Here is a 23630-nt window from a genome sequence, read left to right as displayed (position 1 = left end):
GCTCTGACGCTGAAATCACCACCACCACCTCCAACTTCCCCTCCCAGGCTCTTACCCAGCCCCACATAACCCACTTCCTTACCCGACACTGCCTCGTGCCTCCATGGGACCCTGTGCAAATGACTGCACTGCCTCTCTTCTCAACGGAATGTACCCCCAGCCCCAACCGTGATCCTGCAGCCATTTGCTGTGGTAGGCGCCTGGAGAGCAGCCCAGACGAGCCATCACTGGTACCAGCGGTCCTGTCTGGCCTTATGCTGAACACCCACCCACCCTCCTGAGAGGGTGCGCATGTGCGTGTGTGTGTGTGTGTGTGTGTGTGTGTGTGTGTGTGTGTCCCTCTGGAATCCTGGGTTTTAAAAAACAATATCTAGTACAGGAAAAATGGGTGTTCGGAGGCAGGGATGGAGGAGCTGAGCGCTGGGATCAAAAGGGAGTATTACAAGGGTAGAGTAGTCTTTCCACCGCCCTGCAGCACACGGGGGCCTCACCCACAAGCCGTGATGTCTGGACTTGGAGCATATTCCCGTCCCCTAAAACGTGGCCCTTTGGATTTGGGACCCACTCTAACTCCAGCCTCTGGGGAGCACTGCAGCCTTGACCCAGCCCCTCTCACACTTAAATAGGCAGGGGGTGGGAGAGGAGGCCAGGACAACAAGAACACAGCAGAGGGCCTGCCTTGGCCTTTGCTAAGCCCCTTCCAGGAAGGGCAGCTGGGTGCTGCCTGGAGCCCCCATCTGGGTTCCCAGGAATTTTTCCCTCCTCCCTTCTGCCACCTTATCTTCTCTTTCCTGCCTCAGGTCAAGGGTTTGAGGTGGCAGAAAGGCCAAGCAAGCTGCCCCAGCAGACCAGGGGCTGGCAGAGATGTGAGGACTCAGAGGTGTGAGGGTGAGTCCTCACCCCAGAGGTGTGAGGACTCAGAGGGCCCCCTGGCTCACACAAGGACAAAGAGTCTGGGACAGCTGATGGTCTCTTCCCTCACTGGCACTCCTTGCTGGATGAGGGGAAGCCCAGGGCTCATTGCACCCTGGGCATGGGAGGCACTGGTGCTGGGGCTGTTAGCATAATGACCAGCAGGGCTGAGCCCAGAGCAAGGACCAGGCTGGGCTGCATGCCCTCTGGCTGCCCAAGCCAAGCAGAGGAAGGCTGAGGGAGGGCTGGGCTGGCAGGGAAGGGGCTTACCCAGATGGTACTGCCCCCCACCTCAGGGCCTCCTCCACTGCCACCCACCAGGGCAGAGTTGTTCCCATCCTTCTCACCTACCCCAAGCCCAGGACCTCTAAGAACAAAGAGGAGGTGCTGCTGGCACAGCCAGGGCTGGACAGGGCTGGGCTGGGACTGCTCACTGGGCCTGGCCCCACCCCTCCTCCAGTGGCAGCCACCAGAAGGAACACATCTCCTGGGGGTCCCTTAGCTACCTGGGGGAGGGGCAGGTGGCAGAATTGGAGGCTCCCTCCTCACCTTCTTCATAGCGGGCTCCCACCTCCCACCCACTCTGCCTCAAAATAAAAAGTGGGGCAGGAGGAGGTGAGAAACCTGGGCTGAAGGCAGACAAAGGGGAGGCCCCTAAAGGGTTCCTGGGGCCTCCACAGACCCAACTCCCTCACTTCCACTCTCCCTCCCCCCATTTCCCCTTTTCTCCCTCCTCCCCACACACACTTCCTGGGCTGCAGCTGGAAAGGGGCTGCTCCCTGTGTGGGGAGGGAGATCGACGCCTAGGCTGAAGCCTGTGGACAAACCTGGCCCCTGACCTGCATCCACCTGCCTGGGGACATCTGGGGTCTATGGAAAGAGACAACCACCCAGCGCTGAACAGGGGGCCTACCCTCCAGGGTGAACAGTGCTCAGAATAGGAGGGGGGAAGGAGGATGGGCAGGACTCAGACGCCGGTAGGGGCTCCTCCATAGCTCTGAGGTCCCAGCTAGCCAACCTGGAATTTGTTAGGGTGGGGAAACAGGAAAGGAAGAACCTTCGTTTGTGAGGCTTGAGGAGTCAGAGCTGTGACCCCAAAGGGGGGTCTGGGTCGCACTGGGGTGCCCCGCAGCCCCAGGAGGGCCCAGGTGGCCCCCAGGGGCTCTCGCTGCGGGGCTGCCCGCTCTGAGCTGGGCCGTGGCCGCCGGGCTCACCTGCATCTCGGGCACACTGTCCGTCCGCTCGGCTCAGTCACCAATCGCATGTCTCCCCCGCCGGGCCACAGCCCCTGCCCAGCCCCCTCCTCCGTCTCCTCCTCTTCGACACCTCCGCCCGTCGGTCCGTGAGCCCGGGAGGGGCTGGCCGTCTGTCTGTCCTCCCCAGGCGGGCGGGAGCCCAGCCGGAGACCGGGCCGGGGCCGCGGCCCCGGCGGGCGGAGGGGCGGGCGCGCTCAGGACGCACGACGGGGGCTCCACGAGCCTAGTTCTGCGCACCCAGCCGGCCTGGCGCCGCCACCGCTGCCGCCGCCGCCGCCTCTGCCGCTGGGGCCGGGGTCGAGGCCGCGCGCGCTCCGCAGCGGGGCCGGGGCCAGGGCTGAGGCCGGCAGGCAGCGGCCGCGCATGCTGCTCGGAGCCCCGCGTGAGGAGAGGGGCCGGAGCGGCGCGGGTGGGGACTCCGCACGCTCCAGGGCCGGGACCCGCCGCCGCCGCTTGCGCTGTCGCCGAGTGCCCGCTCCGGCTCCCGCTCCGGCTCCCGCCCGGGCTCCGCGCTCTGCCGCGGCTCGGGGAGGGAGCGCAAGGATCGAGGAGCGAGCCTGGGAGGGAGGAGGGGCCGAAGGAGGGAGGGAGGGAGCGAGCGAGCGGTCGGAGCGGGGCGGGGGAGAAGGCGCGGTCGCACAACCAAGGGGGTGAGGGGAGGCGAGGTTGGGGGCTCGTCTCCTTTCCGCGAAGGGGGCGGAGAGCGAGCGGCACCCCAACCACTGCCCTGCACCGATGGAGCGGCGAAACTGGCGAGGGGCGCACCCTCTTCGCGTCCGAGCCGGCACCGGGCTGCTCCAGCCCTGCACACGGCCGCGCCCCTCCGAGTCCCGGCTCCGGGCGCGTCCTGGGCCAAACCGGCCTCGGAGAGCCGGGACTGCGGTCCTCCCTGAGTGTGTTGCGCACACCCTCTTGTGTGGCCATATGCGTGTGCATGTGAGCCCGAGTGTGTTTCACACGTGTTAACTAGGGTCATACACACTACCGTCTGAACGGACACACGCATGTGAACGGGCAAAGCTCCCCATCCGGTCAGGGTTGTTTGGAGGACGGCGTGGGAAGGATCAGGCCCAGAGCCTCTGTCCTACGCTTTGTCCCCTCTTCTCGGAAATGTCTGCGCATCGCTAGAGGGCCCACAGGCTGGCCGCCCTCGGGCCAGGCGGGTAGACAGGGAATCTCCCAGCGACAGAGGGGAAGACGCGCCAGCTGGGCGGCTCTACCCCAAATCCGGTCTTGCTCCCCTCTTTCACCCCGGGTCCCCGCCCAGCCGGGCTTCCTGTCCAGCAGAGGGCAGCAGGCTGCTGTGGCCGGCTCCGGCCAGCAGAGGGCAGCATAAAACCTCCGTTTGGGCTATGGCTGTCCTCACCTTGCACCCCCACGGTCCAGGGCGTCCTGTGCTGGGGCCACAAACTCAGATGGGACCAGGGAATGGGACCTGTCCTCAGACGTCCAGATCCTCCTTGACCAGCACATACAGAGAATCGGCTGGCGGGGGTGTCTTGGCAAAGCCTGCAGACAGAGCTACTACTCTTGGGACCTCACCTCCTTCCACTGTTGCGTCTCCTTGAAGCCAGATGCACTTTAACACTAAGCTAGTTTGATTAGAATAACCATTAATGTGGACACTCACCCCTTCTCCACAGCTGGGAGTGCATCCCTTTAGCACACTAGTGCTTCTGACACCTAGAGCTCACGGGTAGGGGTGTGGCAGGCAGACAAGAAGCTGAGGCTAGCGGGAGGAGGCTGGCCCAAGGCCTCTCAGTCTCAGAACAGACTCCAGGATCCTGCTCCCAGTGCTCCGCCCCCTATGGAGCCTGCCTGACATTCACTGCAGATACCTGGCTGGCATGGTGGGGCCAGCATCTCCCCCCACCCCAGCCCCATCTTGCTTCTCCACTGTTCAGCCCCCCACACTCAGCCCAAAGCGTTGCACAAACCTTTTGTTCCAGTCAAACAGATTCTGGGCACCTCTCAGTCTCACTGCCACACCATTGCTAGGGACAGTCCTGGAGAGCTATCTCCTGTCTTCTATGTCTGCGTCCATCCTCATCCTAGGTCAGGCTGGCGCCCCCTCCCAGCAGGAGCGGATGCTGTGCCGTGCACTCTATATTCATGCTCCCACAACCCTGGGAGGAGACGCTGTTCCTTCCCGCTGTGACAGAAGGAACCCCAGGCTCAGAGGGGTTACTTGACTTGCCTGTGGTCACGTAGCTGGTAGGTAGTAACGCCTGGGAAGGGAATTCGAATCGCCTTCCAGGGCTGAGAAAACCAGTAGGGGGCAGGCTTGGCAGAGGGACTTATAGGTGGGAGAGAAAGCAGGGAGGCGGCACAGGAGTCCTCCTCCTTTCAAAGGCCCAGGGAAGGCAGCTCCCTGGCCGCTCAACTCTGTGCTGCCTGGACCCCTTCCCAGGATCCCCGGCTCCCCCGCCCCGGCTGTTTGTGATTTAGCCGTGAGCTCCCGCCTCCCGCGCCACCTCCTCCCACCAGCCCGGCAGGAATAGACGAGCTCTTGCTCCTGCGTGGAGGCTCCGCCGGGCTGGAGCGCAGACCCGCTGGGGCGGGGGCGGGGGCTATTCCTGGTGCGGCGACTGACGCAGACACTGCGCGGCCTATCTCCACCCCCGACTCACCTGCTCCCTGCCTCAGTAATCTCCGCAGAGAAATGGGAGAAAGCTCAGCGCCCCCAGCCCTCAGATGCTGGCTGAGGAAGTTGGCGTCCCAGGGTGGGGTCTTCTGGGTCCGCCAATTATCCCTCCGCTCCTTGAAGTCAGCAGAGATGACGGCAGAGCTGTGTCTGGGAGGAACTGCCCCGCAGCCTTAGTTCTACATTATAAACAGCATCCAAGCCACTTCCGTCACCGGTTTCTCCTAAAGAAATGACCAGTCCAAGCATCCCGTCTTATTTTACCAATGGAAATAATGGAGAGGGGGAAGTTTTGGGGGAAAAAACTTGGAGAAAAGGTCTTTTTGAGGGTCCAGCCTGGGCCTGGTGAAAGTGCAGTCTCCTGGCCTTGTCCCAAGAGATCCCATAAAAGGGGGGCCTGTTACCAGGACCTCTCCCAGTCAGAGCCTCTGCAGGAGCTGCGGTCAGGTATCTGTCCACTGCTGTCCAGTAGAGTGGTCCCCAACCTCTCAGGGGTCCAGGGCCATGGGGACACATGGGCATAGCCCAGCCAGGACTTCACTGACAACCGGGAAGGATACCCAGGAGCTAGAGACAAATGCTCAGCCACACTCCCCAGCCTGCGTCCCTGCTGGTCCACCTGTCGGCATGCCCTCTCGCTGTCTCCTCCTGTGCTTTAACACCAAATTGAGACCATCCTCTTCTACTCCCATCTCCCCTCCCCAGAATGAAATGGGCTTAGAGGCAAGGCTTCAGTCTCCTCCCTCTGTCCTTGGGCCAGGAGCTTCCAAGAGTAGGTCTGAGACTGTGTGCCATACAAGTAGGCACGCAGCAATAGCAGATCCTGGCTTTGGGGTAAAAACTCAAGTCAAGCAAGGGCCGATGGCTGAGTCAAGCAGAGGAGCTGGGATGAGTTTGCCAGGGGACGCTGGAGGAGGGGACAGGGCCCTCCAACATTTACTCAGGCCCTGTGGTAAGCCAGGGTCTGAGTCATACTTCACGTACTCCTTCTCAAGAGTGGTACTGCTATCCCCATTGTGCAGATGAAAAAGCTGAGGCTCTGGGAGAGCTGTTGACTGCTTGAGTTCACTCTGTGTGTCTCTGATGTCAGAACCCAAGCCCTGCTCTCCCCTCTCTGGGGGCCAAGGATGCAGGCGGCGGGGCCAGGCCCCCCCAGAGCACAAGAAGGAATGGGTGGCACACAGTGACCTGCCTGCATGCCCACTCTGTGCTGGTCCTACGCACTTGCATACCAGCAGCTTGTGGGGTTTTACGATGATTATTTCTGAAGGCACTTGAAATTAATGACAGCTCTAAAATGGTTGGGACAGTGGAGTCATGGCTGAAACCTCTAATTAGCAAGCAAAACGGAGACCAGGAGCCTGATGAGGCGGGTGGGGGCTGGGCAAGCGCGCTGGGCATGGAGCAAGGTTGGGGAAGTGGACTGGAACCAGCATGCAGCTGGAGGTCCCCATGTCCCACTTTAGGCCATACATTTGAATCTGAGCTCTCTTAGTAACTTGCTGTGGGACCTTGAGGGGGTCACTGCCCCTCCCTGGGTGAAAGTTTCCCCAGCTATGCAGTGAGGTGTTGGCTTGGGAGTCTTCTAACCTCAGAGCTAGGTTGCCCTGCCTAAACACCAGGGAAAGTGGGGTGAGGCCTCAAGTGGGGGCTCCTTGAAGGACCTTGAGTCCCTAGAAGGCTGAAGCCCAGAAGCTGGGGGCCCTGTAGCCTCTGGGAACCACAGTAGAAGCCCTGCACTCACCCATGGCTCTCGCAACCCTCCATGCTGGGGTCGTAGGGGCCGCTGGTATAATGAAGTCCCAGAGACTCAGGCGAGAGTCAAGTGGATCAGGAAATGGCAGAAAATCCATAGGTCAGAGCCCCGTGCTGGTGCAGCTATGGAGAGGGGCAGGGATGGGGGCACCTAAGGGAGGTGGCAGGAAAGTCCCTACTAGGAAGTGGGCCTGGATCTGTGACCAGGGTTAGGGCCTTCCTGCTTCCTGCTTCCTGGCTCCCCAAGAGCCAGAAGGGACTCGGGAACACCAGGGTCCCACATAGGCATGTTACAGAGGGTCAGGCCAACGTACCTAAAAGGGAAAGGTCTTACTTAAGGGCACTTGTCCAGGTCCTCTACGTCCTGCATGGGGCAGCCGGCACAGAGATGGACAGAGGCTCAGCTAAAGGGGACTTGTCTGCATGGTGGCTGGTCCACCTGGATGTGGTAATATGCTGATTGACATGATGGACAGCCATATGGGTTCAGGCTGAAGCCAAGACTCCAAGGGCAGGGCTGGAAAGCCCGCCCCCACTTCCTTGGGGCATCCCCTTTCCTAGCAGCCCCCACTACTGCAATATCTTAACATCAACAGCTTTCTCAGACCCTAGACCCACTTCCTCATATACTTTCCCTTCCTCCCCTTCAAAAGTAGGGCCCTATGTGGCCCTCTCCTTTCAGAAGCCTGCTCTAAGCACCTCAGTCTCCTGTTCTGCGCTGGCCTTTGTGTCCTTGGGCACCTCTTTGAGCCTCAGTTTCCTCCTCTGTGAGATGGGAATATCAGTAGAACCCATTTCAGAGGGTTGGTGTGAGGATCTCATGACTTAATGTACTTGATGCTGGGCCTGTCACACAGTAGGTGCTTGATAAATGCAGGTATTTTCATGGTTATTATACTTACTATTATGGCTGCTCTCTGCCCCTGAGCCTGCAGCCCCTCCTCTGTAAAGGTCCCTTGCAGCATTCCCACTAGGCGAGGCCTTGACCAACTTCTTCTCTGAGAATCTGCACACCCTGAAGGCAGGGACTGATCGTGTGTTGCCCCCAGTTTCCGCAGACAGCCCAGAACCCTGATTCCGGAGGGTCTGATGTGTGCAAATCAAACTTGACTGAAGTCCACTAATCAGTGCAATGGATTCCCCTGTGGAAGGGGCCAAGGTATGCTTCAGGAGTAATCCTGAATCCTCAATTCTCACTTCCCCTCATCCCAGGGCTTGGTCATCCATGCCTCCATTGGAAATATCCCAGCATCAGTGACACCCACTTATCTACTAGAAGCAATGTAGGCAGCAGCCTCCACTACTGGGAATCACACTGAGAATCGGGCTGTGGTAAGCCCCAGGGCAGAAGCCCTGCAGACAGCCGAGGTCCAGGGGCTGGTCCCTGCTCAGCCTGGCCACACAGGCCACACAGCCCTGCTGAGCTAAGAAGCAGGAAATTTGTGTGGGGCCAGTCAGTGAAGGGGCTCAGTGGCCCTGCCCACCCTAAAGTCCCTCTGGGGACTACGTGACGTTCCTGACCCCACAGTTAACGCTCCTTAAGAACACAGGGAACTGTGCACCCCACCCCACCCTCCCGCAACACACACACCTAAATGACTGGGAACTAACACAAAAAAGACAGTTGTGTGAAAGGGCCGCTCCCGGGCTCACTGGGAATCTGGGCCCCAGGCTTGGCAGAGCAGCTTCTCCCAAGAGACTGGGCTCAGCTGCCCCATGGATCACGTCAGGGAAAACTTGAGCTAACGTGTGCAAACAGGCAGTGTCATCAGCAAATCCATTCATTAAGCGCTTGTCCTGAGTTCTGTTGTGCAGAAGACTTGTTTATTAACTTAAGTCAAAGGCAGTGCATGGCCCAGGTGTCCAGCCACATTGCCAAGCCGTCTGCAGTCCCAGCCTTGGCTCTGTCTCTAACCACTGTGTGACCCTAGGCAAGTCACTTCACCTCTCTGAGCCTCAGGTGCCCTGTGATAGGAAGCCCCTAAGATGACCCCAACCAGTCCCTACCTTTTGGTGTCCCCCACCTTGTGCAATCCCCTCCTTTCCTTGAGTGTGGGCTAAACTAATTGACTCAGTTGTGATGGATAGAATTTTTTTTTTTTTTTAAGGAGGGCGCGTGGATAGAATTTTATAGAAGTGATGGAATATCACTTCTGAGATCAGGTTACAAAAAGATTGTGGCTTCCATCTTGGGTGCCCTCTCTCTGTCACTTGCTTGTTCACTATGACAGAGGCCAGCTGCTTTGTTAACAGCTGCTCTGTTGAGAAGCCCGCATGGAAAGGTACTGATGTCTCTAACTAATACCCAGTGATGAACTGAGATCTGCCAACAGCCACACGAGCAAGTTTAGAAGCAGACCCTCCCTCCAGCCTGGACATGACTGACATGCTGCTGACCCCCTGAGTGCAGCCTTGTGAGAGACCTTGAGCCAGAGATGCCCAAGTGAAGCCTCACCCGGATTCCTGACCTACAGAAACTGCGAGATAGTATTTGTTCTTTTAAGCCACTGAGTTCTGGGGTGATCTATTATAAAGACAACTAATACCTGCTCCATCTGTGAAATGGGCATAAAAATTCCTTTCTCCCAACATGGCTGGAGGCATTGAGATAACGCAGACAGAGTGCCCGCTGCCGGCCAGGGTGAGGGCACAGCAACTAGCTGGTTATCTAGTAAAGTTGAGAAGACGCACAGACTGTGGAGAAACGTGTTTATGGAAGACAAGTACGGGAACGTTCACAGGGATGGTGTTTGGAATGCCCTGGAAGCCCACTGCTGGGGGAAGGCATGAACAGAATGCAGTACAGCCACACAGAGGGATGCAGTGAAGCCCTGAGAACAGGGACGCTGGGGCTCCTGCGTCAGTGTGGCTGAGCCCACACACAATGCTGATGAACAAACCAAAGATATGTACAAGATGGTGCCATTTATATAAGGTTTAGAAACAAGCCCCAACCCCTAGACTACATCCGGCTACCTACATATATAGGAAAAGTATAAAAACATGCACGAGAATGATCAACACCAATTCCAGGGCAGAGTTGCCTCCGGAGAGAGAGGAAGGGAGTGATAGAGTTGGGCCTCTCCCGAACCCGACACCTCCAGAGTGGTCACCACAGCAGGCATAGTGGTTCTAGCTCATCCTTCCAACAACCCCATGGGGTCCATTCTATTATTATATCTTCTTACAGAGGGAGAAACTGAGGCACACAGTCTCCAGGGAGATATTCTGGGGCTTTGAAGGCCAGGGCTTGGTTCCTCAGTTCGCCACTAACCCAGGTGAGGCAACATCACCCGCCTGGCCTTAGTCTCTTCTGTAGCGCAGGAGAGACTGATGGCTTCTCCCTTCATAGGTGTGGGTGCAGACGATGACAAAGTCTTGATAAATAACTGTAATGTGTGCACAGAGCCCCAGTAGCCACGCCTGGTGCTAGCTACATTGCAGGGAAGACGGGAAGACTAAAAACAAAAAGGTACGGACAAGAGGTGTGAACAGAATGATTCAATTTAACACAATCCAGTTCGGTTCAATTTTACTTTGATTCAGGTCACAGACAGAAAAGAGTTGAGGTTAAGGAATATTGCTTGAGCACCTATAACAATACTGGGCCCTGTATTAGGTGCTTTTGTAAATTATCTCATGTAAGCCTCAACCACAACCCAGTAAAGTAGGAACTGTTAATATCCCCATGTAACCAATGAGGGAACAGGATCAGGGAGGGTGAGCAACTTCCCCAAGTCACACAGCAGAGCTGAGATTGTCAGAACTGGCCCTCCTTGCACCCTGACCTGCCCTGTTTAGTCCTGGGAGCACAGATGGAGGTCTAGGCCTTGCTGCCCTTTGGGGACCCAAGCCCAGAGCAGGAGGGTCTGACGGAGTTGGGAGGAGACGTGTGTGGCTGCAGCAATCAGAACATGTTTCCTGGAAGGGGTAGGGCAGGGGCTCTAGTGGGCTCACCAGTGCTGAGGCAGGGGGAGGCATTCCTCCATCCCGATCTACTCATTCATTCACTCAACAAAATTCACTACAGCTTTCTCTGTGTCCCAAGGAATCCATGGTCTAACATGCAAGGTTCACGACAATGAGACCCGGCCGAGGTGAGGGAAGCATGGAGAGTGGTGCACACACAGGGCAGGCACTGAGGAGTGAGGACAGATAACCAGGAGGTGGTAACGGTGGCTGGCAAAAAGGGTGCGTAGGAGCCAACCAGCTGTGTGGAAGGTGGGGATGGTGCCCTGAGCAGAGAGAACAGCAGGTGCAAGGGCCCGGCCCTAAGACGTGAGGAGGGACAGCCGGCCCCAAGGGTGCTTCCAGCTGAGGTGAGCGGAGGGTTGGGGGCTGAGGCTGCCACCACTGCTCTTCCAGGTAGGGTGTCAGCCTGCTGCATTCTCTAGGCAGCTAGTCCCCAGACCTGCTCAGCCATGTTAGGCAGGCTGGGCTCTTTCCAGAGGGATTAAGAGCAGGGGAGCTCAAACCATAACAGCACGTGTAGTTATGTACAAAAATGAAGGAGAGCTCCTTAATAATTGATGGTGGGAGAGAGTACATATCGGCAGAGGCACGGGTTGCATCACCCCGTCCCGTCTGGCTGGGACCCAGCAAAGCTGCCTGGCCACTAATATGCCCATAAATTATTGAAATTATAAAGAAGAAAGCAGGTATCATGTGGCACCCATGAACAGCTTGTTAGCTAAGGGGCGGTGGGCACTTGGCGTTGCACGGGCTCCCACACCCTCTCTGATTGCACAGGGACATGGGTGAGAGGTAGGTGTAGACAGAGCCTGAGCCTGGCGGCCCCACTCCCTGCCCCCGTCACCCTCCTGACCCACTATGCAGTCAGGTGGTGCTGGGAGACAGAAGGTGCAGGGACACGAAGAGCCAAAACCCAGCCACGAGCTCCCCATCATGGCAGTGTGTGAGCAGAGGCTGGGCAGACCTGCCACAGAGGAGGCTAGCGGGGACTGAGAACGCTGAGGGCCTGCCCGGCCTGCCGAGCTGAGGCAGGTTGGGATGCTGGGGAGAAGTGGACATGGGCCAGAAGCAGTCACATCCCAGGGAAGCCTCTGCTGGCTGTATGACCTTGGGCAAGTCACCCACCCTCTGAGTCGCTTTCCATTCCCACTTCTTGGGGAGAGGAGCGTGGGGAGGGTCCATGGCAGAGCACAGATGTGAGGCCCCTGGTGTGGGGGGCCCTATGCATAAGGCATCCGCACTCCCTCTCATCCACCCTCGTTTCACGGGCTCCTGATTAGATGGGGCCTAATGAAGCTCCCTCTGCCAGACCGTTTACATGCCATTAAAGCCTGCATCCAGGACATGGTAGGAAGGGGGAGGTTCCACTGCCCGTGCTTGCCTCACCCCCAGCTACACCACATATAGGCGCCCCCAGCCCCGGAGCAGAGGAGGAAGGCAGATGCAGGGCTCCAGAGCCAGAGCTGCCAACACAGAGAGGCCTGGGGGAGGGCGGAGAGGTGGGAGTGCTGGTGTTTTGGCTCCTTGATCCTGAGGAGCTTGAATCCCACTGTCTCCCAGGCTGGGGGTCTGCAGTCTCTGAGACGCTCCCTTCTGGGAGGTAGAGCCAGGCAGCCTGGTTTGCATGCTTGGGTGCCCCTGGTGTGCTCAGCCACACGAGACAAAAGGAGGCAGTGCCCTCACCCCAGCCTGGCCCTGAGGAGGCAGCCAGACCACCCTCTGTAACCCACCCCAGGCCCTTCAGCTGCTCCAAAGGGAGGTGGGGATTAAATGACATAATCCATTCAGGGCCTAGGCACAGGGCCAAGCACACAGTCAGCCCTCAGGAGGGTGACCGCAGTTGTGGAGTCTGAGGGGGGCAGTGGTAGCTGCTTCCCAGTTTGCTGAGTTAGTGGGTTATGTTTTTTAATAGAACTGTGTCGTGAGGCAGATGTGTGCTGTATCACTGTGGAATGTGAGGTGTCGTCTCTGTTGTGTGTGTCTGGGTTAGGCTTCCTGAGCAGGACTTCTCTGCATCTCTGCACCTCCCCATTCTCCAATGCCCTTCCATCCACAGACAGAAAACCCAAGCCCCCATTCGGGGCCTCCTGGCTATGCTGCAGAGGAGCAGCAGCTGTGGTCTGCACCTGGGTGCTGCCATCCCTCTCTGTCCCTTCTCTGCCCACGTTGTTCTGGAAATCCACCCCCTACAACTGACTAACTGGAGCCTGGAGGACAGGTGGGTGAGGGGGTGCCCTGGTTCCAAGGGTTCCAAGGGCAGACCTGCGCATCTACCTGCTCCTTCTGGGCTTTCCATCTGCTTGTGGCAGTTCTGTTACCTGGGAAACGAACTTGGCATGGGTTGAAGTGTGAGTGACACCAAGAGGGCAAGGGAGAACCAACACGTGCCCCTGAGATGACAGGAAATGGGCCAGAGAGCAGGGCTGCACCAGGGACAGGCTGGGGCATGACTTAGCCCTGGCTGACTTCTCACTGGCCACTTCCAGAGCTGATGAGCATGGCACTGGGCTGGCTCCCACAATCCCTCCAGCAACCCGTGCAGATGGGGCTACTGTACCCATTTCACAGATGAAAAGCTGAGGCTCAGAGAGGGGCGGTGACTTTCCCTGGTAATGCCAGGACCAGCAGCCAGGTCTGGCCCTGGTGACAGTCACAGAGGTTTATGGTTAGATGGAGGACCGCCCGGGGTAATCCTCTCCATGGTGGAAATGATGTGGCTTAGGCTGGCAGCCCAAGGTGGAGAGACCTGGAAGGGCCCAGACAATGGGAGAGCCCCCACACTTGAGGACCAACACATAGGTTCATACACTCAGACGCAGTGTTCACATCACCTGCTGGGGTCTGAAAATGAGCCATAAATACTTGCCCTGTCACGATAGCTCATTAGGCAAGTGGGGAAAGGGACTGGTGTGCCCTCAGGAGATTTCCCAGTAACTCACAGCCTGGTGGAGACCTGTCTGCACACCCAGACACTCCTCCCACACACACTCACCCCCCAGACTGGTCTATCCAGGAGCCTCCATGCTCCCCCAAAGAGAGCAGGGCCAAGAAGACCACCTAGCCACTCTGCAAATCAAAGAGCCCAGTGGTCCGGGAGGAGGGGGCCCTGGCCAGCCAGCTTGTAAAGACTTCCTCACAGATCAGGAAGCAGGGCCAGGGAAGGCCCCCAGGGCACACAGGGGGGTGGGGAGGATGGGGTGAAAGAGGGGCTGACTCTGCCATCTCTCTCCCTAGAGCAGCTCAAGCAGGAGGCAGAGGGGCGGACCTCATCACCACCCATTGTCCCAGTACCCAGCTCTCCTCCAGGCCCGAACTGGCAGGGCCATTTTTATTAGTCAACATGCTGGTGGCGGGGCTGCACATCTCACGGCTAAGATAAATGCCAGCTAACATCTGAAGTGTGGGAAGCGTCATGGACAAATGCAGGCTTCCTGGGGTGGCCCCTCCCCAGGCAGGCTGGTCCCTAACCCACAGGGCTGCTTCCTCAGGGCCCTCAGTTATAGCCCTGAACTCACTTTGTGCTGCACACGTCTTACTGGTCCCACTAGAGAGCTGGCTCAAGACCCACTTTAGAAAGGCTGGCGGCCTTCCCTTAAGCCAGCGGTTGTCTCCGAAACTGAAGAATAAAGAGAGCAGTTAATCAACTTGCTGGGAATTCTCCCCTGTACTGGACATTAGCTGGCCTCACTCAGAGGAGACAGGCCAAGAGCATAAGCTCCAAAGGGTCCTCAGACACCGCCACTGCTGAGGAGGCCCCAGAAGAGCCTAAGCCAGGCTGGCAGTCCAGCATGAGTCCAGTGAATGAGCGAGTGTGTGAACAGGCCTGTTTCCCCATCTACAAACTGGGACAGCCCTGCCTCTCCTGCCTGCTCCATGCGGGGGCCAGCGACAAGCAAAGGGTAGTGAAGGGTCCTTTACATGAGCCTGGCGGGGCTGTGCTGGGGACACAGAAAAGAGGCATGTCAGGGGAGTGTGGCCCAGGCCTGCTGCCCTGAAGGACACCACCCAAACACGCAGCCCCCGTCCCCACCCCGCCACACGCCAGCCTGCAGGAAGACCTGGGTGCACACGGAGGAACCTCGCCCACCATGAGCACACATGCTGGCACACTCTGGTTCTGTCCCCATAAGGAGTCCTGCTTCCCAGCACCCTGCTGTCATGGCAACCAAGAGAGCTGAGTGGGAGGGGGGAGATGGGGAAGGAGAGGGGTGAGGGGATGGGGCTGTGACTCATAACTCATGGAGAGGGCTAAGCTCTCCTTCCCTCCTCTTTGTACCCTGAATATAGGTCACCAATCTATGATCAGGAGGAACCTGGGCAGGAACCTGGGGTTCTCCACTTCCCAGAGGGCCAGAGAAGAGGCTGGCCAGCCCCCTGCCCGTCCTGGGAACAGACGTGGCAGAGTATAAACCCACATTCAGGGCGAGGCTGGAGGCCAGCCCCTGGCCCAGATGTCTCCCCTGTGAGATATTCTCCCATCTCCACCCCCATGGCCTGAAGTCCCAGCAGGGGCCTCCACTGGGCCTGAGGCACCTCTGTCCCCATAAGTGACTGGGCCGAGATGAGCTGACATGACAGCCAGAGAGGGTGTGTTCCTCTAAACTGGGTAAAGAAAGAGGCAGGCCCTGCCACAGACCCTGGGGGAAGATAAAAATGGCTGACTCTTGCTGAGCATTTACTCTGAGCCAGACACCAGGGCCTCCTATAACCTAGGCCTTAATTTGTTTTACACTCTCAGCAGCTCTATGAGAGTGAGGAAATACCCCCATCTTACAGGTGAGGAAACACAGTAACCTACCCAAGGTAGAGAAGTAAGCGACAGAGCTGGGACTGGCACCCTGGGTACCCTCTAGCTGAAAAGTGTGGCGTGTGGGAGGGCTCCAGGCTGGGTGGCTCTGTGTTCTGGGGCCTAGAACGCTTTGCACTATTTGACAGGCACTGATGCTGGAGCACCGAGGGCAGTTTCTCTAGTGGCCTCCCTAGTGGGAGTCTAGTGATGGATGGGTTGCCTTCTGAGAACCCAAGGCCCCCAGGGGCTCTCAGACCAGAACCTGCTGTGGCCCCCAGGATGTCCTGCCCCTGACAGGAAGCCAGAGCTGAAAGGGCCACAGTCCATCTACCAGAACACAGAACAGGGGAGAGGTAGGCCCAGCTCACAAGAGGGTCTGACACTAGGTCGACAGCAATCAGAGAGGGAAGGGAGGAGAGATGAGCCCTGGGGGAGGGAGGCAATCCCAGGGGTCTCCCTGGAGGAGGCAGTCTTGCAACAGTGGTAGGATCCTGCCATGCAGAGGCGGGGACAGACATTCTAAGAGAAAGGAACAGTAGTGCAAAGATGTGGAGGTTGGACAGAGTGGGGTGTCTGTACAAGGCCCACAGAGTGGCCACAACTGCCCAGTGGGGGTCAGAGTCAGAATATAGCCAGAGGCCAAGAAGGACCCCGGAAATTCCTCGCCAAGGTCTCCCTCCCCAGCACTGAGGCCAGCGTTTAACTCAGTGCTGAGATGCCACCATTGCTAAAGGCCAAGGGCATGAGGGTCCCCAAGGTTGAGCAGGAAGGCTTGGCTACACCGGCAGCACTGTCTACGTACCCGGGTGTGGGGGGGCATGCTGCGGCTGGCAGCTCAGAGCACTGCTGGTCCAGGGCAGCCCTACTGAATGCTCTTCTATGCTCTTCTAGGCAGCGGAACAGGCCCTAGCGAAGGCTTGCCCCACCCTCGGCTGCCCCACCCTGTGCCCCTCTCTACCCTGTCTGCTTTGCCCTTCCCTCCCTTCCCTTCCTCCTTCTTTCCGTGTCTTTCTATCATTGTTCCTTTATTTTATTTTCAGCCCTCAGCACTTTTACTGAAAGAGAGCAGCTGGGCTGCTGGAGTCACAGAGGAAATATTTTTTGACTACTTTGCAGATTCCCCATCTCGATGAAAACTGACACCACCCTTGCTAACTGACTGACGAACGGTGAGGTATTTATTTCCTTTCCTCCTTCTTTCCTCCTTCTCTCTGGGCTCTGTTCTGGGGTATCTGGGAAGACAGGGCAGTCGGAGGGCAGCTGGGGGAGGGGGTGGTAAGTGGGGAGGACTTTGGGGTCCTTAGTAGCATCACTAACCCCATTTTACAGGTGAGGATACTGAGTCCCAAGATCACCAGATACGATTATAGTTATGATACTAACACTAGCCATAGAGCTAGCATTTAAGGAGCACTTGCTGCATGCTAGGCGCTGGGCTGGACACTTCAAATGCAATGAACCTCTGAGGCAAATGCATTACTGGCTCCATTTTACAGAGGGGAAAACTGAGGCTCAAAGAAGGGCCGTCACTAGCCCAAGGCCACATAACCAGGCAGGCAGAGCTGGAATATCCACCCATGCAACCATGCACATGGCCACCCTGCTGCTGCCCCTCCCCACACTCCGCTGGCTTTGAGCAGGAGAACCCAGATTTGAACCCACATTTGTGTACTTTCTCACTCCAAGACTGTTGCTTGCTATTGCCAGGAGAACAGTGAACTGAGTTCTAACACAGGATGACATGGCCTACACCTGACACCAACCTCATTCCAACGCCAATGGGTACAAAGCTCTAGGCTCAGCCTCTGACCTGCCCTCTCTGGGCCCCCCAGCTAAAAAAGGGAAAGACTGGACAGGCCAAGCCCTGGGTAGAATCAAGCCCCGCACCCCAGGACCATGCTGAGCAACCCATGCCCCCCCTCCCAAGGGTCACCCTGTTCTCCAGAGCTGGAGACTTCAGGCCTTTGTTCCTCTGGGAACCCAGTCTGCTGCCTGCTGCCAGAGGACCCGAGGGGGACAATAGGAACCCAGCCTCAAACCTGCTGTTACACAAAGCAGTGGCCCCAGGAATCCTGCACACACCCTGGGGCACCCCTGTAAGGCCAGAGGCTCTCAGCTCTGCATGGTTATTGTGGGTGTTGATCTGTGTACCCCCAAGTCCAAATGTCAGGAGGTGCCTTTAAGACACATCCAAGGATTGACCTCCAACCCTGTGAGCTGGGAGGTCATTTGGATCAGACATGGGTGTTCTGTAGGATAGCAGCTGGATTATCTGCAAACCCAGAGCACTTCTTGGCTGACTATGTAATAGCAACACACATGTTCAGATCGAGGGGAATGTTCCAAGCTCATCCGTGGTCTGTGTGAGTGCCCATGAACTGAAAGTAAGCGCAGTGGGTGGTGACGCCTGTGTTTGGTGGCGTGCTCTCTGTTTGGTGAGACCGAGGACTTCATGAAAACATTTCTGGTCGATGCGTCTGGCCAGTGGCAATGCATGTGTTTACTACAAATGTAAGGTTTGAGGCAAATACCCATGGGAATCTGTAATAGGGGGCTGACCATCTGAGATGGAAGAAATCCCAGTGGAGGAAGAGTGGGGCCGGCTCCCGCCAGGCACAGGGAGAGCAAAGGCCCAGGGGCACATTAGGAAGGACAAAGGACTGAGTGGAGAGGAGGCACCGGAGGCAGCTAGGGTCAGGCGACTAGCTGCTGGCTCAGGTAGAGAACCTGGTCAGCTGGTGTCCAGAGGTGGCTGGGGAAGGTCTCTAGCTGGAGGACAGAAACCAAGGGACCCCCCGAGGGCTATTAGGGTATCTGGGGATCCAGTGTGACCGGCTGGACCCGCTACTTATGCTGGGTTTCCGCAGGCCAACCTGAGTGAGCAGTTCCCAGCACTACTGGTGACCAGGCGAGTGACACCCTGCTAGGGGAGACCGGGGAGGATGAAACAGTGGGGATTGCTCTACTCCCCCACAACTCTATCATTGCAGGGGGTCGACTGTGGAACACAGAACTAGAGTCAGGAAGCCTTAGTTTCAGCCCCGTCAGACACCAGGCAACATTAGTCAATGCACCTAAAATCCCAAGCCTCAGTCTTCTCACATGAAAAATGGGAGAGGTGTTAATACCACTGTGTTGTTCCCACAGGAGATGAAAGGGCTTTGTAAACTGTAAAGCGGTGTGCAATGTGAGAAGGAGGAGTCCTGCACCAGGGAGGCCAATCTAATGCCCACATGGCGTGTAAGCATGTGCATGTGTGTGCACGCGTGTGCATGTATGTTTTTAAAACCCGAGGCTCTCAGACCCTTGCCATGGAGGTTTGTATTGAGGGGGAAGAGGAGGAAGTTAGACTTCAGGACAATTTTAAAAGTGAAAAAAAATTATTACATGTCAAAAGGAGTGGGGAAGCTTAAATGGCTCCCAGGTGGGATACAGAATAAAACAGTCTTTGCTGTTATTTTTCAATTGTCTCCATGCAGGGAAAACAGGCAGAGGGTCGCCATAGCAACTGCGGACATCTGGCAGGGGGCAGCCTGGACCCCGAAGTTTTGTCTGAGCTGAGGAGGGTGAGTCGCCCAGCAGACACCAGAGGTCAGAGCTGGGTCCAGTCCAGTACCCTCTGTCCTGCGCATCCAGTCCCTCCTGTTCTAGAAGCCCCAGTGGGAAGAGGACAGGCTGGAGTTGCCTAGTGGTGGGGCCAAGCCAGGCTGGGACTGGAGCTGCATCTGAAGACGGAGAAGTCTCAGGACAGGGACGAGGTAAGGTGGGGCAGAAAGGTTGTCCCAGGCAGCAAAGGAGTCCTGTGAGACGGTCAGAGAGGAGAGGCTGTGCATGGCTAACACGGGACTGGGACATGGGGTGAGCAGTGGGAGCGCCCAGGTGCTGGAGGGGACAGGGCGCGGTGAGGAAGCTGGTGGCCCTCCCCAGCTGACTCTGAGCCTGTGCTAGTGGAGGGCAAGCAGACCTTTCAGAGGCTGAGTCAGAGGTAGGGGTCAAGCAGGAGGGGCATGGAGAAGGGAAATCCTGATTGGACAAAGGCCGTGACAGAGCCGGGTACACGCGTACAGACACAGAGGCCACTCTGGAAGGATGACTGAACTGGGGGAAGAGAGAATCCTTCATTTATGGGAAAGGAGCTGGCCTTTCATTGCGTATCACTAGTGCTGACACTCAAATATTGTTTTGCGTAAATGATGGAGGACTGAATGAATAGTGTTCAGGAAGCTACGTAGGCACTAAGGAGGCAGCTGACACCTTCTCTGATAATCTGCAGGTTGGTAGTGAAAGGGCTAAGCAGCTAAAGAAACCAATACAACCTAAAATTGCTAATGAGAAAGTCACTTCCTAGGAAGCCTGAGGAATATTAACCGCATGCAGCCCAGAGCTTCTGGCAGCCCACATCCGGGGGAAGTGCTAGCAAGTCCTTCTTCAGGCCAATGACAAAAGCCCAAATTTGTATCAAGTAGTGACTGCTAATGTCCATTTCTACCAAGAAAGTAGCACACCGTCCCTAGGTGCTTAGACTCCTTTAGTCATGCCCTGACTTCATAAGCCATGGTTCTGACACACATGCTAGTCTCACAGCTTCAAGTCCTGGAGTCACACTTTCCAAACGGCTTCCCCGGCAGACTGGTGCTGTTGCCACAGTCTTGTTTCACTGGAAGAAGGCTCTGCAGTAATTTGGGGCTCGGGGGCTTAGGGTCTCTGGGTTTGGCCAGGCCCTCGGGGACCCTGGGCCGAAGGCTCAACAAGAGTGACCTTGGGAGACCTCTCAGACTTGAGAAGTCAGGAAAGCCACAGAACGGGGAACAGAATCCATTTCTCATCCATGCCAGACCCTGCTCCATCTGCTCACCAAGGAGATGACCCCTCACGAAGACCCCTGTGACTCCTACAAGCAGGCAGGGATACATCGTGGAGTCAAATGGTGTGAGCACACATCACACACCCACTGGCTTTGGGCACGTCTCTTCCTTCTTTGTGAAACAGAGAATCAATGGGACAGAGTCCCACTCACAGGGCATTGTGAGGATCAAATAAGATGACAGATCCAGTGTTTCATTAATGGTGAACTGCCAAAAAGAGTTACTACTATTCTTGTTGCCGTTATTGATTCACTGGGTATAAGGGGGTCCCTCCCACAGTCCTTGGGGACTCAGAAGCCTCTCTGGGCCTTCCAACAGCATCCCTTCTCTGCACTATAAAATCTTGGCTGACAGCTCTTCTGTCTTCCTGAACAACCCCAGTATCTCTTGCCTGTGGCTGCAGCTGGGGGTGGGGCAGAAAGGAAGGGAGAGAAGGACAGAGGCTTTTGCTGGAACACAGAAATCACTCTTCCCCATGTCAATATATCCTCCAGGTGACATCTGTCACTCACTCCCACTCCAGATGCACGGAGCCTCCAAGCCATGGTTCCTGCTGCTCTCTACCGCGAACCTGCCCTGCTTGCTTACGCAGCCAAGTGGTTCAGGGTCCAGCTCCCATTCCCGTCACCAGGGAGTCCTCCTGGATTTCTCCAGTCCAATAGTGGTCAGTAGCAGGACCAGAGGCAAGAGGGCAGGAAAGTGGTTCGTGCCACGGCTGGTAACCAGTGAGCTTCCCAGGAGGGGTGTGCCTCTGTCATACCACCTGGTCTCTGCTGGTTACCTGTCTGTCTCCTGCTCTGACTATGAGCTACTGAGGTGGAGAGCAGGGTCCCAGTGAGTGTAGAGCGAGAGATAGGGTGAATGGATAAGGCCTCTCTCCCACTCTAGCCACCTCACTTTCGGGAGGGGGAAATGCTGGTTCGTAAAGAAGCTCTCAGAACCCTGATGTCAGAGGTGAGGATGGGAACCTAGGCCAATCCCTTAATTGGGGGAGACTGAGAACCAAAGAGGCAAAGGGACTTGCCCAAGGTCACACAGCCTTGTGTGACTGTGGACTCCGGCGGCCCAAGTCCTAAGCTGCTTTCCCTGCGCACTGTCCCTTCCCCCACTCCCCCACCCCACAGGCCTTGGTTACTCATCTTGGACTCTAGGGTAGACTGTGGCCTCCAGCCAGAGAGGATAGCATCTTCCTGCGTGAGAGGAGGGTCCCCACCTGTGGGCCACGCAGACCACCCCGGGCCTTCTCAGTGTCGAATGCAACATTTGTGGAACAGAATTGAATTTCCTGGTCGATTACAGAAGATGGAATTTGATCTGGGTCTTATGAAGCCCTTAATAAAGTAAAGGTACTACTGGTCTCTGCTGCTTTTTTTCATTTGTTAACAGAGGTACTGGTGGCGGATGGGGGGCAGGTACTCAGCTGGGAGTGAGGACATATGTCTGCTTATCCTGGTTCTGCTGCCACCACGATGTGTGCCCCTGGCAAAGACACCACCCCTCTCCGTCCCAGAAAAGTCTTCATCTTCAAGGTGGGGACTGTCCATCCACCCTGATGACCCATCAGGGCAGATGGCCAGAAAGGATAGGGGGTTGGATCTCCTAGTTGTTGGGAGGGAAGGGCAGAGAGCTAATGCTTACTAAGCACTTCCTGTGTGCTGGGGTCTCCACCCTGTCACTCCGCACACTGCGTGCTCCTGGGCAGGTCCGGTGGTCATCAGTCAGAAATGTTTGTAAGGCCCCAGTCTTCTTCCTGTCAGGCACATGTGAGGGATGGCACTCCCTGTCCCCTTTGAAGTTGGGCACGGCCATGTGACTTGCTCTGGCCAATGAGCTATAAGTGGGAGTTACCTGCGTCACTCACAGGGTGGAGCTGCAGGAGCCAGAGTGGCCTTGGCCCTGCCTCCTCCTGGCCAGGGTGTTGTGTGTGCACATGTCCAGGTGGTAGCAGCTCCTTCAGTCTGGGGTCCTGAGTCACAGGAGGAACAGGCCATCCTCCCGCTTCGCAGTCAGGGCAGGCGATGCACCTAAGCCGTCTTAAATCTCTGAGGTGCCTAAGGTTGTGACGGCAGCAAAACCTGTTCAGTCTGACTGATACCAGTCTGCCCCAGTCCCATGTTCTGGATGAGGACATGGAGGCTCAGAAAGGTTCGGGCTGAGACCAGAGTGAGGAAGCAGCAAAGTGCAGAATCAGTTTCAATATGCCTGATTCCCAAGCTGGGCTCCTGCATCCCTGGGGCCTTGTGCCCAGGGCCTTTCTCCCCATTCTCCCTGCAGCCCTCCACAGTGGCCCATTGGAATGGCTGGATTGGGGCCTGTCTGTGGGAGCTGGAGGAAGTCAGAGGAGAGGCCTGGAGAAGTAATGGGCAGGGTTCCTGAGCTAAGCAGACCTGGCTAGTCCTGCCTCTATTCCTCTAGCTGGGTGACCCTGGGCAGGTTACACTCCTCTGAGCCTCCATCTTCTCAGGTGTCAAATAGGAATGATGCTACTCCCCTGTTATTATGAGAGTGAAAGGAGATATGAAGGTCTTGGTACACAGGAGGACTTGACACGTGGGCTCTGTTATCATTGAAGGCAATACCCAGGGTGCAGTGGCCCCACTCTCCACCCTGCCCTCCCTACTTGCTCCACAGGAAAAGGGCCAGACTTCCCTCCTGTTTTCTATAGACACGTGCTAGAGGAAACTTGCCCCATCGTTTCCTGGACCCTCCTAAGCCCCGGAGGAGGGAAAGTCAGCAGTCAAACCCCATTTACAGTCAGGAATGGCTGTCCAGAGAGCAGGGCTTTCCCAGGGTCACATGTCACAGTGCTGGTCTCCTTACTCCATAGCCGTTTTCCAAGGTCTGGGGTACTTTCCAAGGAGGAAGTCTGGCTGCCCCACACATGACAGGCCAGGTTCTGGGAAGAGGAGCTGGGGGAGAGCCAGAGATTCAATGGAGGCAAGGCTCTGCTTTCAAGCTGCCCATGTGGCCTGGGCCTGCCCAGGGCCTGGAGGGGCCAGGCCTGTCTGTGCCCAGGTCCAAGCTCCCTAGCTGTCACGCTCAGCCTTCTTCCTGCCCTTCCACTCCCTTCCTGTCAGGACGGCTGTGCTTATTACCCAGCGCATGCTGTGCTGCGTCCCACCACACCTTTGCCCAGGTGGGCACCCTTCCAGGCTCAGGACCACATAAACTCATCGCAACGGCCCCAGCTAATGCCAGGGACCATGTCCTGAAGGTCAGACAGTGGCAGCTGCCATTTAATGAGATCTACTCCAGTGCCTCCACTGTGCGTACGCCACAGGAAACCTGCAGTGGAGATTCTGTCAAACTCATTTATAGAACAAAGAAACCGGGGCTCACGGAGGTTCGTTTGCTAGAGGTGTCACACCTATGAAGAGCTGGAGCTGGGTTCACACCAGGCCTGTCCCCACCCGAAGCCTGGATTCTCACGATACCCA

General features: G+C 56.9%; 1 protein-coding gene across 9 annotated transcripts in view; it reads right to left on the bottom strand.

The window, feature by feature from the left end:
• LINGO1 (leucine rich repeat and Ig domain containing 1) overlaps window positions 1-23630 on the bottom strand; it is a 192874-nt gene that overhangs the window by 15242 nt on the left and 154002 nt on the right. Inside the window, exon 1 of one of the 9 annotated variants that reach the window (XM_019750981.2) lies at window positions 4106-4577. The exons of 6 other annotated variants lie outside the window; for them this stretch is intronic. Coding sequence is in view for 2 of the 3 variants with exons in the window: in XM_019750979.2 (XP_019606538.1) it covers window positions 83-184 (102 nt within the window). In the remaining variant the exon portion in view is untranslated. Of the gene's footprint in view, window positions 1-82; window positions 224-2126; window positions 3154-4105; window positions 4578-23630 lie in introns of those variants that run through there. 2 more of the 9 variants (XM_019750980.2, XM_019750979.2) reach the window with 2 other exon arrangements.

The sequence above is a fragment of the Rhinolophus sinicus genome, linkage group LG03 (assembly GCF_036562045.2).
Source record: "Rhinolophus sinicus isolate RSC01 linkage group LG03, ASM3656204v1, whole genome shotgun sequence".
NCBI classification, from domain to species: Eukaryota; Metazoa; Chordata; class Mammalia; order Chiroptera; family Rhinolophidae; genus Rhinolophus; species Rhinolophus sinicus.
The sequence above is the reverse complement of the archived record's forward strand: the minus strand, read 5'-3'. Positions and strand labels throughout refer to the sequence as shown.